This window comes from Phasianus colchicus, chromosome 8 (assembly GCF_987193195.1).
Source record: "Phasianus colchicus chromosome 8, bPhaCol1.hap1.1, whole genome shotgun sequence".
Lineage (NCBI taxonomy): Eukaryota > Metazoa > Chordata > Aves > Galliformes > Phasianidae > Phasianus > Phasianus colchicus.
Window position 1 is genome coordinate 22,413,636 of NC_143443.1, and position 16,947 is coordinate 22,430,582.

The window sequence follows — 16,947 nt, forward strand, 5'->3', positions numbered from 1 at the left end:
TATTTTAGAAATCTAGAATTAATTGAAGATTGGAGCCTATATTTTCCATGTGGTGCATTACAAAGGATGATCTACTTAGTGAAAATACCCAGAAAACATTTTGAAAAACAAAAAGAAATTATTAATCCCAAAAAAGAGAGAAGAAAATTCTGCAGACTCCCGAAGTGTTCAAAATGACAGCAAAAGAGCATGAGCTGAGAGCACCCTCTTCTGATCACCACTTCATGTTTCAGGTTCTAGATAAAATATCTTCTGCATATGTTGTAAAATTCCAGTGACCTGCACTTGAATCGGGATTACAAATACAAAGTCCTCTTGACAGATGAATACAATAAATCTCTTTCAGCTAAAAACCAATATTTTTGCTTTAATTGTTCTTCATGAAGGTGAAGACCCTTCATCCAGTAACTCCATTTCCTTGATGTCCCAGCCTGATTTCTATGAGCCACAGGGGCTGGAGGTGAAGGCGTATTCCATTTGTGTCACCAAGAGAGAGATTTAAATTCAGCTGAAAAAACACCAGTCTAATACTAAAGGAGAGTATTTACAAAGATGAAGGAAGGAGGAAAGTGGGAAGGGAATGAGAGCAAGAGGAAGATTAGGGACATAAATATTTTCTATAGCAATAGCAGCATCATTTGTACAGTTTTCACACACAGCAGGCTGAAGGCATAAATTCTGACTCCCTTTGTGCTTCAGTGAAAAAGCAGAGAGCAGTGCCTCTGTCCTTTCGCCTTGCATTCAGTCTCCGAGGACCAGAAAAGAGAAACAGCTCATGAATATTAGAGCTAATGAAGCTTGATTTTCTCCAGATTTGTGTTTCTGTGTTGATAGACTCTCAAGTCTGGAAGATGTAAATTGTCACCAAAGCTTTCCCTACATTTGAGGCACTGCAATGTGATTTCTTCAGCATGCATTATCTGGGATTCAAAAGGTCTTGAGTTCATGCTGTTTTGTTTTTCTCAGTAGGGAAGTAGTCAGATGTCTCTCCAACCAGAAGATCTATTTTCATAAAGCTTGAAGGAACAACCCACCTTAGAGACTTCTATTCCTTTATAACATTTGGTGAAAATGAAACAACGGGTTCAGAAAAATAGGAAGTGTGTGTTAATGGGTATATATATCAATGCATCTGACTTCAAGCACAATTCATCCAATCTGCTTCAGTCTCTGAAGTATTCTGTAGAGGACACTTGATGGCAGAAGAATAGAGGTTCCCCATGGTGTGGGTAGTGATTCAAAGGGGAAATGAACCCAAAGAGATAAGAGGGGCCATAGCCAAAGAAGAGTCCCTTACAGTTTGGAGGGACACTTCGAGGTGAATGACCCTTCCATTATCAGCATGAGTGTACACTCACCACTGTGCATACTGAAAGCCAATAGAGATGAAATTGTATGATACAGACAACATTCCATTATATGATAAGCCAGGATGGACAGAGACAGCATGTAGATAAGAGGGTCTTGAAAACTAATGGCGCATTTTGGATCTGAGAAAATGGATGCACAATTCACTAGAGGCACTCAGCCACCCTGGATTGCCAGATGAGGCCAGACCTTGTCAAATCATAACAAATTGGCCTCTTCAGCCCTATCTACATTTAAGGCTCTGGCACAGACCCTTTTAGACAAACACAGATTGATGGCTGCAGCATACACAGGAATGACACAAGACAAGGATGGTGTTGAAATATCATTAAAATTGATGATTTTGGCTTGTCCTTCTGTCATCTTTCATGCAGAACAACAGTGCATCTGGAGACCTGACATTATCAAAAACAATGTAGGACCTTCAGCAAAGGGAAATACTAAAACTAGAGTAGAAATATATGCAGAGATATAAAAGATACTGAAACAGATTTTTGGTTGCATTTCAAGCAATGTGACATAAGAGAAAATCAGCTTGGCACAGTATGTGCACTTGCTCACAGAAAAGGTACACTATAGCTTGGTTATAGAAACAAAGGTATGAAACCGTCCAAATACTCCGAGGTAATTCATGGCAACCCAAAGCAAATGCAACTTTGACATCATTGGATCAGAAGTGATGAGTGAGAAATTAGGATATTAGGGTAGAAATAATAGAATTGTCTCTTCCCTTTGGTGTCTTAGAATATTTTTGTTTGGACGTGCATAGAGGGACTGATCATCTGCAGAAAATCTCTACCATTATGGACATTGTGTTTCCTCATTTTCAAAAAGCCTAAGTGAGGCTTTAGGCAGCAGCTGGAATGTGCTGGAAAGTATAGTTATAGAACAAGAAGTCTGCATTTATAAGCTTGGCCTTTTGTTTCACCTGGAATAAGACTGTAGTATCTGTGGGCTTATGTGGTTTAAAACGGTACAGTCTGCAAAGTATCTGGTACCCATATGGGAACGTCTACAGAAATATCTGAAAATCTCTAGAGTTATCTCTGGAGTTATCTTAGTTATCAGGCTTAGTAAAAAGTTGGACCAGTAGTGTGTGAAAAGGTTTATTAATTAGACCTTAATTAATAATTGAAATTATCCTATATAAGAAACCTCAGACTTCAAATTCTTTAGAGTATCCACATGCTGAACTTCAGATTTTACTTTAAAAGAAAATAAATAGAGAAGGATCCCAGAATTTTTCAATACAAAAGAGCGTCAAAAAGTACTGAGAATAATACTTGAGCACAGCAGTTATACAAAGGTGATAAAGATGGGAAAAAAATGATGAAAATATATTCAATCTCTTATTCATCTTTCTGTGAAAGACATTGAGAACATTTAGCCTATATTTAGCTACACACATACCTTAATCTGCAATGTTATTATTTTGAGGATTATATTGTTTTGAGAGGCCAAGAATGTCAGTACTTGTCAGAAATGCATTGTCAGTGTAAACCTTAAAGAACTATAGCAAGGATTGAATCAGATCCCTACTACCAACTTGCAGATAATACAAGGGTGGAAGCTGCTCCTGTAGGTCTACTTTTCTTCACAAGAAAGGAAAAATCCTCAGAAAAAGGCAGCTGTATTCGTTAAACATCAACAAAACCATACTGCTGCAAGTAGTGATCACTTAGATTGGGACTGAATTAGCCACAAGTATAGCACAGTTCAGTGAATGAGTCTAATGGATTAGCATTTAAATGCCGTTAAATGTACAGAAGGTTCCCTCAGAAGACACTAATGCACTGTTAAATGATTCCTGTTCAGTCCTTCTTTAATGGTCAAAAGAACAGATAACGAGAGATAGTGAGCGGTTGTGTGGACAAAACACAGAACATTTGGTCATGTAGCCATTCTTTTTGGAATCATACAGGGTCCTTAGCAGGGAAATCGTTGGTTTAACAATGGGAAAAGAGGAGATTATCTCTTTTTTTGCATTTTCCAAAGCTATCCCAATGGATGTAACCAGCTTTCCTCATGCTGGCAAATCCCACAAGTGTGGTATTGTTTCTGAAATACAATGAAAGCTCCTTTCATCATTAACATAAGCATCAGGGTTAGGGGCATACAAGCTGCGAATGTCAATTTGTGGTTCAAGTTTGAAATCTATTATAAAATTTCATTCAGTTTTTTTTCTGACTTTGCTTGTTCTTCTTCCAAGACAGTTAAGCTTCAGCTAGAGCTACTGCTGTGAGATTCTGGATGCATTCCTGACCTGCCTTTAAACCAGAGACATTCCTCTACTTTCTGAGAAATCAAATAATACTGGTATCAAATCTTTCCTGGTTCCCCAATCAGTTACCTGCTATAGCAAGAAAAGCAACAGCAGTACAGCTGCTTGTGCAGTACAGATGAAGTCATGCAGCTGTTAAATTTGAATTAAATGTAAATGCAAAGCAGAGCTTGAAAAGGAATCAGGTGTGGTTGTGTGCACGTGATGGTGCTAAAGTCTTATAGCTTTTTGTCTTCTAAAGTTTTGGCTGCGTTTGAATGGGAAAATAGGGTCCATTCCAGTTTGAAAAAAAAATGCCAGAATTCCATCACATCAGATGAAAACATTCTCAAATGTTCCTTTGCCCTTCTCTGTCTGAAAAAGGAAAGCTTGACTATGATGGAAAAAAAGACACCTCCTGATGGAGACTGATAAAGAGCTAAGACTGGAAATATGATTCATGTGGACCCTTGGTTTTAATTATGAAGTTACATAACAAGAAATGGCAATTTCATTATGGACTCTGAAATCATGTCAAGCCTATCAGCTGTAAGTGCTGTCAAGACCCAGAGGTCCCTGCAGAGGCCATCCCAGCCTCAGCATGCTGGGAATCCTCAGCATTCAGGCAGAGAGCTCATTCTTGCACTGACCTCTGATTGGCTCAGAAGCTCCCCAGTTCAGTTTCCCACATTTCAGCAAACTCTATCTACTTTTCCAAAAGGCTTAATCTGCATTTTAAGATTAATTTGATCCTTGTATCAACTGTTAGCAGCATGACAGAGAATTGCCTGGGAATATTTATTTAGGATTTATAAATATTTACAAGAAAACCATTGTTACTGTCACTAGTCTGCTTACCTTGAAATAGTAAGATACTACAATACTTTGATTTGAAATATTATAACCTGCAGGAAAAAATCTGGACATAAGAGCTGGAAAAACATGCACCAAACACAAGGTATTGTGGTCCTGATGCTACCTTGGCAGACTGGCAGAATATGATAATGATTAGGTAGCTAAAATGATGGAAACAGCAGTCTAGGCTTGAGAAGCCTGACCTTTAATGCAAAAAAAAAAACCAGCAGTAAGTCCTCAACAGTGCACCTCACAATGCTGTTTTGTCTGATTTTAATTAATCTGTCACTGTAAACATGACCTAGTTACCATACTACAAATGTCAGCTTGTAATAGCTTTCCTCTGGAGTCTTCCTTCACTAGAACTTGCCATTTACATTTACTCATTCAATCATGAAGAGTAGTTAATCAGCTCCATCTACTGCTGCAGGAAGTGAATTGTACCAGCAGTGTCAGCCCTGCAGTAGCCTCTCCTCAAGAGCCATTAGTAGAAAGCAGAAGGGCTACATCTGTTTCTTCTTCTACTATGATGTATTTTTTTCTTTAACCACTGAATTTATCTTTCATTTATTTTTGAATTATAGGGTGAAAACGTGGGACTTTCTTTCTTCTAATATATTTTCCCATGTCAAAAGACATAACAGTCCTCTTAACGTTGCACAAACAATGAAGAGACCTGCAACAAAAGGAAGGGAGTTATGTAGGTTCTTGCTGCATTGATAATAAAGGCAACCATGGTGCTGAAAATGGGACTCAAATCTGCAGATGGATGCCCTTAACTTCTGCTGCCATATGTGTTGACTGGAGCATTCAAATGGGGCATTAAGTTGCTTAAAAACATTTAAAAATAAATATTCTGATATTCATGTGAAGTACCTTTTTCACTTATGACAGAGTTAGCAAGAACCTGTTGTAAAATGTCATCTTTTTCACTATTTCCCTTTTGATTTAGGTGGAATATTTCAGATACCTTGCTAACATCCCAAGCTTCACCCTACTAAGCAGGCAGCATGCTATAGTCACCTGTGACATTGCTGGCTAAGGGAATTACACCAAATAATTGAGAAAGTGAAAAATTATCAAGGACTAATACCTTCAGATGCCTAAATCTCCAAAAGATTTATTATGATAATGAAAGAAATAGAGCTGCAAAGGATCTTATTTTCAGAACAGATATACTTTTCTGTTAAGAAAGGAAAGACCAAAAAGTTTATTAAGGTCAAACATGCTTTCCCAACGTCTGTAATGCTCAAACACCTATGAAACAGCTGCTATGCCAGAAGTCCTGGCCTGCAGGTATTCCATAGAGGAAGGGCTGGCACTGCCTTCTGGTGCACAAAAAGCAACGCACCTTCAGCTAAGTAAACTACATGAAGAGGCATCATCAGCTGGCACTGCCACTCCTCTTCACCTACCTCGTGTGTCCTTAGTTGTACATTTGCCCCAAGTGGCCTCAAAATATGACAGGATATTTCCACAAACAGCAGAGAAGATTCCTGAATAGAAGAGGTTAAAATCTACTATTTGTATACCAGTGTGCAGTGATTATATACTTTCATAGATTTTGCAAATCAAACTCACACTTTTATCTTTGTAAAACCTTTCATCTCTTCATCATGAATTATTGTGTATCCAGGGGTTTTTCAGTGACTTTAGGAAGGTGTACAAACAGCTACGTAGGCAGTTGTGACTGGAAAGTGCATAGCACAAACAGCTGTATGCCATTAAGGACTGGCCAGCACCTGTCTCCTCACTTGGAAATAAATCTGTCTGGATATGATGTTTTTTTGTCTCTAGTCTATTTCTATGTTCTGCCATGCACCTATTCAGAAAAGCTACTGAACCTAAGGGAGGCTTATATAAAGAATATGTCTTGGTACGTATTTGTGACCTTAGAAAGCTGCACATTACTAGGGTGGTGGTGGCAGCCCACATCTTCAAAACTTTCTTACAAGGGAGCAAAAATACTTTAATCTACAATTATACATTCTCTTACATAATCTGGAAAAATTATGGATTACTGAGAGAGTAAGAGGGAATTGAATACTGAAAGTACAGCAGGAAAACTACACTTCATCATCTTTATTTTTAAATATATTCAATACAGTTCAGAAACAAATGTAGTATAACTTTTATTTTACAAAGTTGGCCATTAAAATATTAAAAAAGGACTTTGTGGCCATTGACAAATAGTATAATATGGGATATGCATGCTAAAAGGAAAGTCAATTTCAGATGACAGTCATTTAACAGCAGAAAAGATAGTTAACGAGACTTGGCATAAAAGCTTGAAAAGAGCATTTCCACCAATATCCCTTTTCCCTAAGGCAGCTTTCTCCTTCTTCTGTAACTTCACCAACCATATCTCCTTTCTAGATGCTGAACCATGACAGTTTTACACCTCAAAGATTTAGAAATACAAATAATATACCCAATAAAATACGTTAATTATGATGAATGATAACGGGAAAGAAAATCTGGCATAGTTGTCTATGTGGTAAGGATTTTTAACATGGAAACAATCAAAGATACAGAAAAGACTTTTCATTATGGACATTGGCGAGCTACACCCACTGTGCTTATTTCTCTCCTTTTTGCCATTGATGCTGGTTTTGTTGCCCTTGTCTGAATCAATTTTGTTCGTGTTGTCAGAAGCACTGCAACTGTTAGCAACTGCTGCCAGAACTCCATTCCTTTCTTCTTCAGTCCCTTCATCTTCATCCTGACAGGAAACAAAACAGCACAGCAGGAACATAAGTTCATGTTTCATTGCCCTATTTACTTTAGAGCTGAAGCAAATAATAGGATTTTTCCTACAGCTCTTCCTTTGGCTTACTCATTGATTCCAAGGATCAGAAACCACAGGTACAGACAGTATCTTTCAGCTTTCAAAGCCTCCAAATACAGGAGAAACACATCAACTTACATAACAGCCCACCACAGAAACTTTCACAGGACCACAGTGCAAAGCTGGCTGCGTTCAAATATGGCCCACTAAGCTTTACTTAACACAGCAGCAAATCCATGATAACAAGTCATCTTCTGCAACACAATTTCTACAAAGCAAGTAAAGCAGAGCCCCAGTTGGGGGAATGGAGAAGGTGGCTGAGATGGCAGATATTGGTCAAGCTGGCTGCACCCCAAACCAAGCACTCTGTAATACAAAATGCCTTCTAAGCTGAGTGCTCCATTCCTTGTGCTTCATAATAAAAACTGAATTAGTTAAACTAACAAAACAAAATGCAAGAAATAAAAACAAAAAGATCATAAAGAGGGAAAAGCCCCACAACTATTTCAGTACCAAACAGTTCATACTTTGTTTCGAGTCCTGAAACTTACATTTTAAGTTCAAAGTTATACTAAGGTTAAGCGCATTTTCATGTGCTTCACTGCATCAAGACAGCTCTTTGGAGAATGTTGTATAAGCTGTCTGGTGTTCTGGTGGGTTTTGTTGCTTTGATTAAAAATGGCTCGGAGCCATGGAGTTCATGTATGAAATCTTCACCCTTTGAAGTCAGTGTGTTTTCTGCCATTGACTCAGAGGACATGGGATTAGACATCAGCTGCAGCTTCAGCTGTAAACAAACTTCCATGAAAGTTCTGGAGTCTTACTCTGGTTTGAGATATTGCAGATACCAGCAGATCTAAGCCCCAGAGTTTGGCTCCAGATGTGTATCTAGACTACTCCTAACTCTGAACAATTTAAAAGGGGAACTGTCTTTATTTAAGCAGTCCTACACAACTTTATATTTCTTCTGATGCTTTTATCACCTTCCAGACCAAGGAGTAGCACAGAAGCAAGAGAAGGCCAAAAATTTATTTGTGAAATGTAGAACGCAGAATCACTTTCTTCTGAGCAATCCACTTTTCCTATTTGCATAAGAAGAACTACATTAGATAAGGACAAACTCTACAGAAGTTCACAGGTACAGTCACACAAAAAGCTCATTTAGAAAAAATACAGCTTTTAAAGACACAGAGAGCTCATTAAGCCACCTGACAGACCTCTCCATGCCAGTGCAGAATTGTTCTGTGCAGGGTACTTGCAAGTGGCATGGTTTTTGGGTCTTTTTCCATCTAAAAATTAGTAATGTCCTTGAAAATTGAAGTGGAGTCTGGACAGCGTCTGGTGAATCAGTGAAACAGAACAGACGGAGCTAGAAAATGGGATTATTACTGCTATTCATTTCCCATTTGCCAAAAAAGCCTAGTATACTTTATTAGGGAGATATAAATGTAGCTCATCACAATGCGTCATCCTAAAAATACTCTGACTACAAAAACTTGTTCGCCCCACAACTAGCCTGCTGCAGCTATTTGGAAACCAAAGGGCAGAATGAAAAGCAGCTTATAAAGCACAAAGAGCATCAATCCACAAACTTCCAGCCTGAGGCCTAAACAAACCAAACAACACCTGAAATCTGGAGTTTTTTGTGTGACCTGGCTGTTAGAAATACCCTGTTCTGCTTCAGAGAGCCCTACCAGCCCAGCAGAGCAGTGGGGAGCACTGCTGGGCACCTCAAACCATGTGCAGCTGCTGATCTGGGGTACCCAGTGCTCCAGCAGTGAGCAAAATACAGAAATCTGCCAGAAAGATCCTGATTTTTTTTTTTCCCCCCAGCGCTCTCACATTTTAGAAAGTGAAAAAGAGAAAAAACAACATCTAGACTTCAAAAATGACAGGATGTAGGGCATTCTTCAGTCTGAGTTTCCTCGTCTCCCAGGTAGGGCTGGCTAAAAGTCGGTGCAGAATTAGTTGTACTGCAGAGCATGAAAGGACACTGCGTACGTGCCATTTTTCTTTTCACACAACTGCATGTGAACAATTCACAGGAGACTGGTGCTTTATTAGGTTGTTCTGAACTCTCTTCTACTCTCCAGGAGACATTTATAAAAGTGGTGCATATGTACTCAACTCCCCTCACAGTGTGCCAAGGCAGGGCTCTCTCAGATGTATTTACAGCAAAAGTTCTGTATCACATTGCTTAAAAAGAGTACAGCTAATCGAAAGGACAGTCACAACCACTAGCTTATAAGAACTACAGTCTTATAACCTGGACTATCAAGGGACTTTTCCAGGTTGCTATGGAGAACTGAATGCAAAGATAGATTAAGATGTTCCACATTAAAAACAGTGGCTCTAATTTTTAATATTACTTCCGCTACTTCCCTGCATTCCAGCTGTCAATAAGAAAATGGCAGCTGGCACTAGGAAGGGCTCTGTTGGGATACAAAATCGAGAGCATCTTGCAAAAGTACAGTACATCATCTGCCACCATCTGGGGTGTGCTGAACTTTCTGCTGACATCTAACAGCCAGCAAAATTGAGGAAAGTTGTTACTGCTACTATAGGTGCAGTAATATAGGTGCTCAAGATTAATAATATCTCAACGAAGAGTGTCACACACCTGCAGCTTCTTCTGTGTCTGTACAGATCACAAGATGCTGGCACAGAAATGCCATAAATTCACAACACTGCCCATGTAATCTTCAGTTTTCAACCCTTTTCCCTTTCTGCCCCAGAGGAAAACACAATGGTGAAAGATGGATGAAGTCCAAGGAGGATTGCTCTGTTTTACAGGAGGGCACACCTTTGCATGAAAAAGGAGAAACTGATGATTTTGAAGAGGCAGCCTCTCCATTCAGGCAGTCTGCCACACAGTTGATGTGAATGGCACAGTCTGACCATCCTCACAGCAGGTGGATCCTGTGCTTTTGCCATTAGCTTTCAAGCTGTTTCTGCACGGAGCAGTCCACACAACATGAACGTTGCAACAGCTCAGATATGATGAGCTGTTTCTCCAGTTTTTACTTCAAACTACAGATCCTTACAGCCTCAAAAGAACTTCATATGCCAGTGCCCCAGTGCTTTAAAGAACAAAGAAGAAAGTAGCACAACTCATTCTCATGCAAGGCAAACGGTTATACTTTCAATTCACCTCTAAAACATATTTATATAATTCTGAGTGCAAATGCGGTATTGGCTTGTATGAGAACAGCAAACTGGGAAGTGAGATTTCTAATTACCCTATGTCCACAGGAGCATGTGATAATGAGGAAAACACATCTGTGGTGACGATAATCACAAAGAGATTCATTAAGTACCTGCTAGACAGTGACATGACATTTTAGCTAGTATTTCCATCCTTGTGATATTTTGTTTATATGGTGAGAAATGAGAAATACAAGCCAGGTGTGCTCTCAGTGGCACCCTGCTCAGTAAGCAGCGCTCATCTCCTTGGCTACAGTATAAAAAAAAGGCACAACAGGCATTTTCCTTACTCTAAGGCTTTGAGTTGATCCAGAATTCATCAGCTATTTCTTCCCTATGTGGCTTGTGTTTCTGTGGGCAAGAAGTGAGTGGCATTTGCTCACTCCTGATGAAGAGAAAGTAGGAAACATGCCTGAAGTGACACAGCATCCCCTTCGGTCATTAAGTCCATCTCAGAATTGTACCTTAAGTCTTTTTTCCTTGCTTGCTTGAGGGCTGTACCTCCACCTAATTAAATGCACATTTCAAATCTGTGATTTCTCATGCCTGCTCCACCTGTAAGCACTGGCACCTCTGTCCCATAAGAGATGCTGACTCAGGTAGGTGAAGGCAAGGGCAGTCATTAATGCCCTTCACAGATCCAAAGATGCTTAATCATCCGAGCAGCACTGAAACACTTGGCTTTCTTACTCAAACCTCCAATAAGCTTTCTTTTTTCTTCCACTCAATGAGCAAATGACAGCCACTTACTTCTCTAGATGGATATGCTCAGAGGGAATTGTTACTGATGCTACCCTGCCAAGAAAAAATGACTTTTAGGCTTTCCACTGAAAACCTCAATCATAACCAGCATTTGCTCATTTGCAGACATTCCCCAGTTAGATCATGCCTTTTAAAACCCAATGGTAGCCTTTGTGCCCCTTTTTCAAACCTTCTTCACTCACCTACATCTCTTGGCACTATTTTTTTTAAAAACAGTTCTGTGCATTTACACAACTCATCTGACATTCATACAGTCAAAATCCTACGTTAGTACATTTTAGTTTACCTTCACTGTTTTTAAGATGCAGTACTAGAAGTCATTATCCTCTTTCTTGAACCTGCTGAGGAACTTGGTTAAGCCATTTGCAATGCTCTAGAGTGGCATAAATTGTTAAGCCTTCTTTTTTTTTCCAGCCATTTAACCTTTCAGCAGCCAACCAAACCTCTTCCTGCATTTTTCGTCATATTCTCATTTTCTGCACTTTATCAAGAAATGTATCACCTTTTTCTGTTTAAAATTTTATTTTCTTTCATGCATATTAAACTCTGTTCCATAATGAAAAGCTTTAAGACAATCAGTTTCTAACTTTCTAGTTATTTTTTTGCCAAACACTGAAGATGGAGGATATGACAAAACTTTTTCATGAACCTGTCCTGATTATTTCAGCAAGATGACAACCACCAGTCTCATAAACGCCTATGTTGATTTGATCCTTCATTATTTTAAGTATACTTCACAACATTTCAGAGTTCTGGGAAGCTCACTAGAGCAATAAAAAGCTCTGCTATAATAATGACGCAGAACAGAAAGTGAATCACAGTCTGCAGCTGCTGAGACAGAAGATGTAGGTGGAAGGCTACAGGGAACTGAGGCATGAAGCTTTCTGCTAGTAAGCTGACTCACATTCCATACATGTGCAGAAGGTTTCATAAATGGTATGTGATTAATGCTTGTGTTCTTTGTGGTTTTTTTTCCTGTACTGCAATAAGATCAAGCCACCTTGCTCGGTCCAATTTTTGAACAGTGAGTAGGTGTATGCCAGAGAAAAGGTGAATGCCTGTACATGTATCACACTAGTGTTTCACTTCATTTGATTTCTCTTTCAAAATGATCCAGGAATTCAAAACCTTTTTCTTATTTCTTGAGGTTATTTACTTATCACTGTCCTTACATTAAAATATAAAATTCCTTACATACATTTACTATTAGTGCTAAATAAGATAATTCATTCTTTTCAGCAGTTAGAATTGAAGTCTGCTTTGTAGGCCAACAATAAGAGAGTTAAAATACCTTCGGAATTTCCTTTGAACTGGGTCGATGCAGGGTGCAAAAATGAGCCACAGCATACTCTAACAATGCTCCAAAGATGAAACTGAAACAGATGCCAAGGTACACATCAATTGCCTTAATAAAGCAGTTAGCATTTGGGAGTGAAGTCCTGGCTCCCATCATCAGTGTTGTCATAGTGAGGACTGTGGTAACACCTGTGGGACACAAATATAAATTCTGATAAAACAAAGATAACAATGAGGCCTTCCATTGCATTTGGTGAGCTACAAGATACTCTTTCCTGAGCTTCGTAAACTCCTAATATGCCACAGCATTTCACGTGACATGTTTTGGAAAGACATTAAAAATACTGAAGAAAAGTATTTGGAAAGCTGAGAAGATGGGAAATTAGAATGAGGGGGTTTTTCATGTCATAGAAAGTATATTTATTACTAACACATGTTGCAATACTACGCAAATGCTTCCATTAAAACCTTCAGATATCATTTAGTTCAGTCTAGCTGTCTGTCAGCCTCGTTTAAAGTGAGATTTGTCTTTGCTATTCTACAGAAGTGTTTTCCCTACCCCACCTGCAGTCTGATCAGAACTGATCTGCATTTTTCCCTTTCAGAATCTCCTTTACTTGTAATTAACTATACTTAATCTCATAATTCTCTTACTATTCATGTGTTAATTAGTATGTATCATTCACCTTCACGAAAAAAAAAACCCAACCAACTCATAATTCTGTCTGTGAATGACATGCATTTGAATATTTTGAAACTATTTCCAAAATGATGGAGTTTTCCTCTGCTTCCAGTAGCCTTTCCTGCCTCTGGGTCTCCTGTAGTTCCCAAGGACATTTGCTTTGCTACAGAATACTAGAGAATAGCAACACTTCCAGAGGAATCTCTATGACGTGCTGCAGATGGCAATTTGGAAAAATAGTTTTATGAAACTCAGAAGTGCCTGCACCTTTTGGAAATCCATGGCAAGTACTTCCAATAAAGAAATCATAATCTTCTGACTTCTGTTTCCTAGAACCATAAAGGTTGGAAAAGACCTCTAAGACCTTGTGGTCCAACCAACAACCCATCTCCACCGTGGTCACCAAAGCACATCCCCCAGTACCACATCTACCCATCAGTACCCACAGTATCAGTACCACATCTTGAACGCCTCCAGGGATAGTGACTCCACCACCTCCTTGGGCAGCTTGTTCCTGTGCTTCACCACGCTTTCTGAGAAGAAATTTTTCCTAATACCAAACCTGAACATCCCCTGACACAACCTAAAGCCATTATCTCTCATGCTCTCAACAAGAGGCTTAGTTTTGTTTCATCAGCTTCTTACCTATGCAGATTCTGGCTGGAACAGATGACTGGCTTATCCAAAATGACACCCAGGAGAGCACAACCAGGAGAATTGATGGTACATATGTCTCTAGTATGAAATACAAGATGTTTCTCTTGAGCTCAAAGTGAAACACTAACTTGGGGTAGCGTCCTGTGAAAAGAGCATGAAAAAATGTTGTGAAGGAGCAACTAACAGAAAGACTTTCAATCAACCAACCTGTATGAGTTCTATATGCATCAAGACATGCAGCATCCACCAAATAATCTGCTATATGGATTAAAATAATGTTAAAAAAAAAAAAAGAAAGTATTTCTAATTTCCAATCTTAACCTGACTTCAGCTTTCTGCCGCGTTGCCTTTGCAATTTCACTACTGATTAAATAGTCCTTTGGTGGGCAGTTCATACTCCTTCTGAAGGTACAAATATGCTGTATTTAGGGTTCTTCTTTGTAAGTTTAGCGTGTTGAGTTCAACAAGCTTCTGGCTGATGGAAAAAAGGATATAAAAATGGACAGCAGACTTTATCTCTGTCCATGAGGCAGGAGGCGCAAAGATTATTTATACCATTATCATCATATTAAAGTGAAAAAGGGGATGTTAAGTTAGCGTACCTCTATCAGTACTGTGATTTTTACCAAGTCATCCACTTAATGTACCAAAATTGATTCGAAGCGCAGAGTAGATCAAAGAAAAACACTCAAAAGTTAGGAAGTTTAAAACTTAGAGGAAAACTCTGAAGCAGGCAATACTGAGTGGTCATACAGCAATATCCTCCTCATTATCTCCCAACAACTCTATTTATCTGACTATAAAACTGTGTGCGTGGGAAGTTAGTTTAAAATATCAAACTTTAAAGTCAGCCTTTGCCATTTTGCCATAATTTCAGAGTGTGGACAAGCCTTTAGAATGTTCATGTGTTCTTTGGTGTTATTTTTCATGATGCCATAAATTTCTGAAGCAATGTGAACAAAGAGAAATAGAGATGTGAAAGCTTACAGCTGAGTGGCTTTTCCGGGAACAAAGAAAAGGCAATTCTTTAACCTTAAGGCTTTCTGCTTGCCAGAATGCAAAGGGGGATGATAATAATGGTGTCAGCATTTCTATAGAGAGCTCAGAAGAGCCTTTATAATGGAAAATTTGAAGCAACCTATATATAGGATTCAATAAGCCCCTTCTGAAATAAACTGAAGGAAGGAGGAGGCAAGAAAAAGTATGTAATGCATATTATCATGCTAAAATATGACAAAATAATGATTCCTTCAGTCTCCACATGTACCAAAAGTTACCATGTTTAAAAGTAAACAGATTCACTGCTGCTATTATGTGTGTTACATATGAGATAATAATGATGAATAACAACCTTATCCCATCCACTTTGACTTGTATACCTAAGGCTGTGGTGCCATAATCAGATAAAAAATGAAACAGGTGCACTGCAGTACTAATCCTGCCTTTACTGTAGTTAGCTCAAGTACAGGCCAGGTTAACTCCTGAAAAGTGTCAAGCCTGCCCCCCTGCTTGACTCTGACTGAGAACAAAATGCTTGCATTGAAATGAGAAGACACTTTTTTATTCAAGTTTCTGGCCCATGACAGATGTCACCTTAACATGTGATGGCTCCAATTCAGATTTGATAATCTGGAAATAATCTCTGTGCAGACAACTAATTCTGCAGCAGAGGCAGAGCTTTAGCACTTACTAAGGTCTCACATTACTGCATACAGTAGATTGTCAAATACGTGTTGAACTTGAATGGCTGTCTGTTCACCTACTCTTAACCCACAGAAAGGTGAGATGATTTTACTTATGTTACCTCAAAGCAAAAGAACATAAAGCTGAGTTACTCTGGCTTTACAGAATTCACTGGAGAACAGAAGTAAAAAACTAGACAGTAGCTCTGAGATGAAATACAAATCTAGATAGCAGACTGCCGTCTCTCCATATATTCCAGCTCTCTCTACTGCTTTAAAGAACAGCACCCAAGAAAATGGAAGGATTCTCCATATTCAGGGAATTTCAGGTGGTTCCACCTGACTTCTTCAGTTTTTGAGTCATAAAAATTATACCAGCATGACATTTCTCCCCCATTAGTTGAATACGTATAGCTCTAAAGCAGATCTTTCTGAATACAAGAGAAGACAGTTTATTTTTCTTCCAATTTGCCTTTGAAATTTAGCTTAAATAAACGGGCATCCTTATCATTCAATTTTGTAATTAAGCAAAAATCTAACAGCAGAATGCTGCATCCCTGCTCCTTCTGCCAGCAGAAACTCACAGCAGAGGAGGACTCAAGATCCATAATGTCCTCATTTCCTGACTTGAAGTGTTATGGGATGGGAGCATCTTCCCACATTTGCTTCCTATGGACTTTTTGATGAATTCTACACCCGCAAAAGAAAGCTCCACATCACCTTTTATGTAAGAAGCACTTTGGTATCCTGCACAGGGTGTGCAGTCAGGCACAAAGACCACATTCTTTCCTATCATTAAATATGTATGCTCACCCCTCGGGTGCCAGCTAAAACGCGTGATGTACATCTCCCACAGGCTCATCGATACAACCTCACCGACATATCGTTTTCTTCTCTGCTTGCATCTTTTAAGGGAACAGTACAGGACATAACTTTACTGTCTTAACTATTTGCCAAAATAGTAATTTTCAGTATGCAATTTTTTTTTGCTTGATTACAACAAATACGATACAAAATAGCAGGGTCTCCAATTTCAACCAACAAATAATTTGTGCTACTGTAATACAACTTCTCTGAGAATTGGAAATTAAGATGCTAAGGTCACTCCAAAAGTAATGCTTCCTATTTATTTCCACGTAAACTACAGCAGATTTTAAGATCACAACAACATTATTTGATAGAGCAAATTCTCAGCAACAAAACACTATTTTTCAACATAGCCTTCTGTTCCTCACAGTCAGGATCTTGCAAACTAACTCTTTTCCTACTTGTCCTTTGGTGGTCAACTAAAGGAAATGAAAGATCAGGACAGGCTTCTCAACATGTGTTTCATCTTCACAAACATGCCTTACAGAAATAGAGTTTGAAAATTCAAATTTCCTAAGAAAGAAAC

At 38.8% G+C, this 16,947-nt stretch overlaps 1 protein-coding gene across 5 annotated transcripts in view; it reads right to left on the reverse strand.

The window, feature by feature from the left end:
• Positions 1–6,550: 6,550 nt before the first annotated feature.
• LOC116231742 (gamma-aminobutyric acid receptor subunit pi-like) overlaps positions 6,551–16,947 on the reverse strand; it is a 45,271-nt gene continuing 34,874 nt past the window's right edge. For all 5 annotated transcript variants that reach the window (XM_090145300.1, XM_090145301.1, XM_031597702.2 and 2 more), the window contains 3 exons: positions 13,861–14,013; positions 12,529–12,722; positions 6,551–7,205 (listed from right to left, as the gene is read on the reverse strand). In XM_090145300.1, the coding sequence (XP_090001426.1) occupies positions 6,894–7,205; positions 12,529–12,722; positions 13,861–14,013 (659 nt within the window). In that variant the 3' untranslated portion in view covers positions 6,551–6,893. The remainder of the gene's footprint in view (positions 7,206–12,528; positions 12,723–13,860; positions 14,014–16,947) is intronic.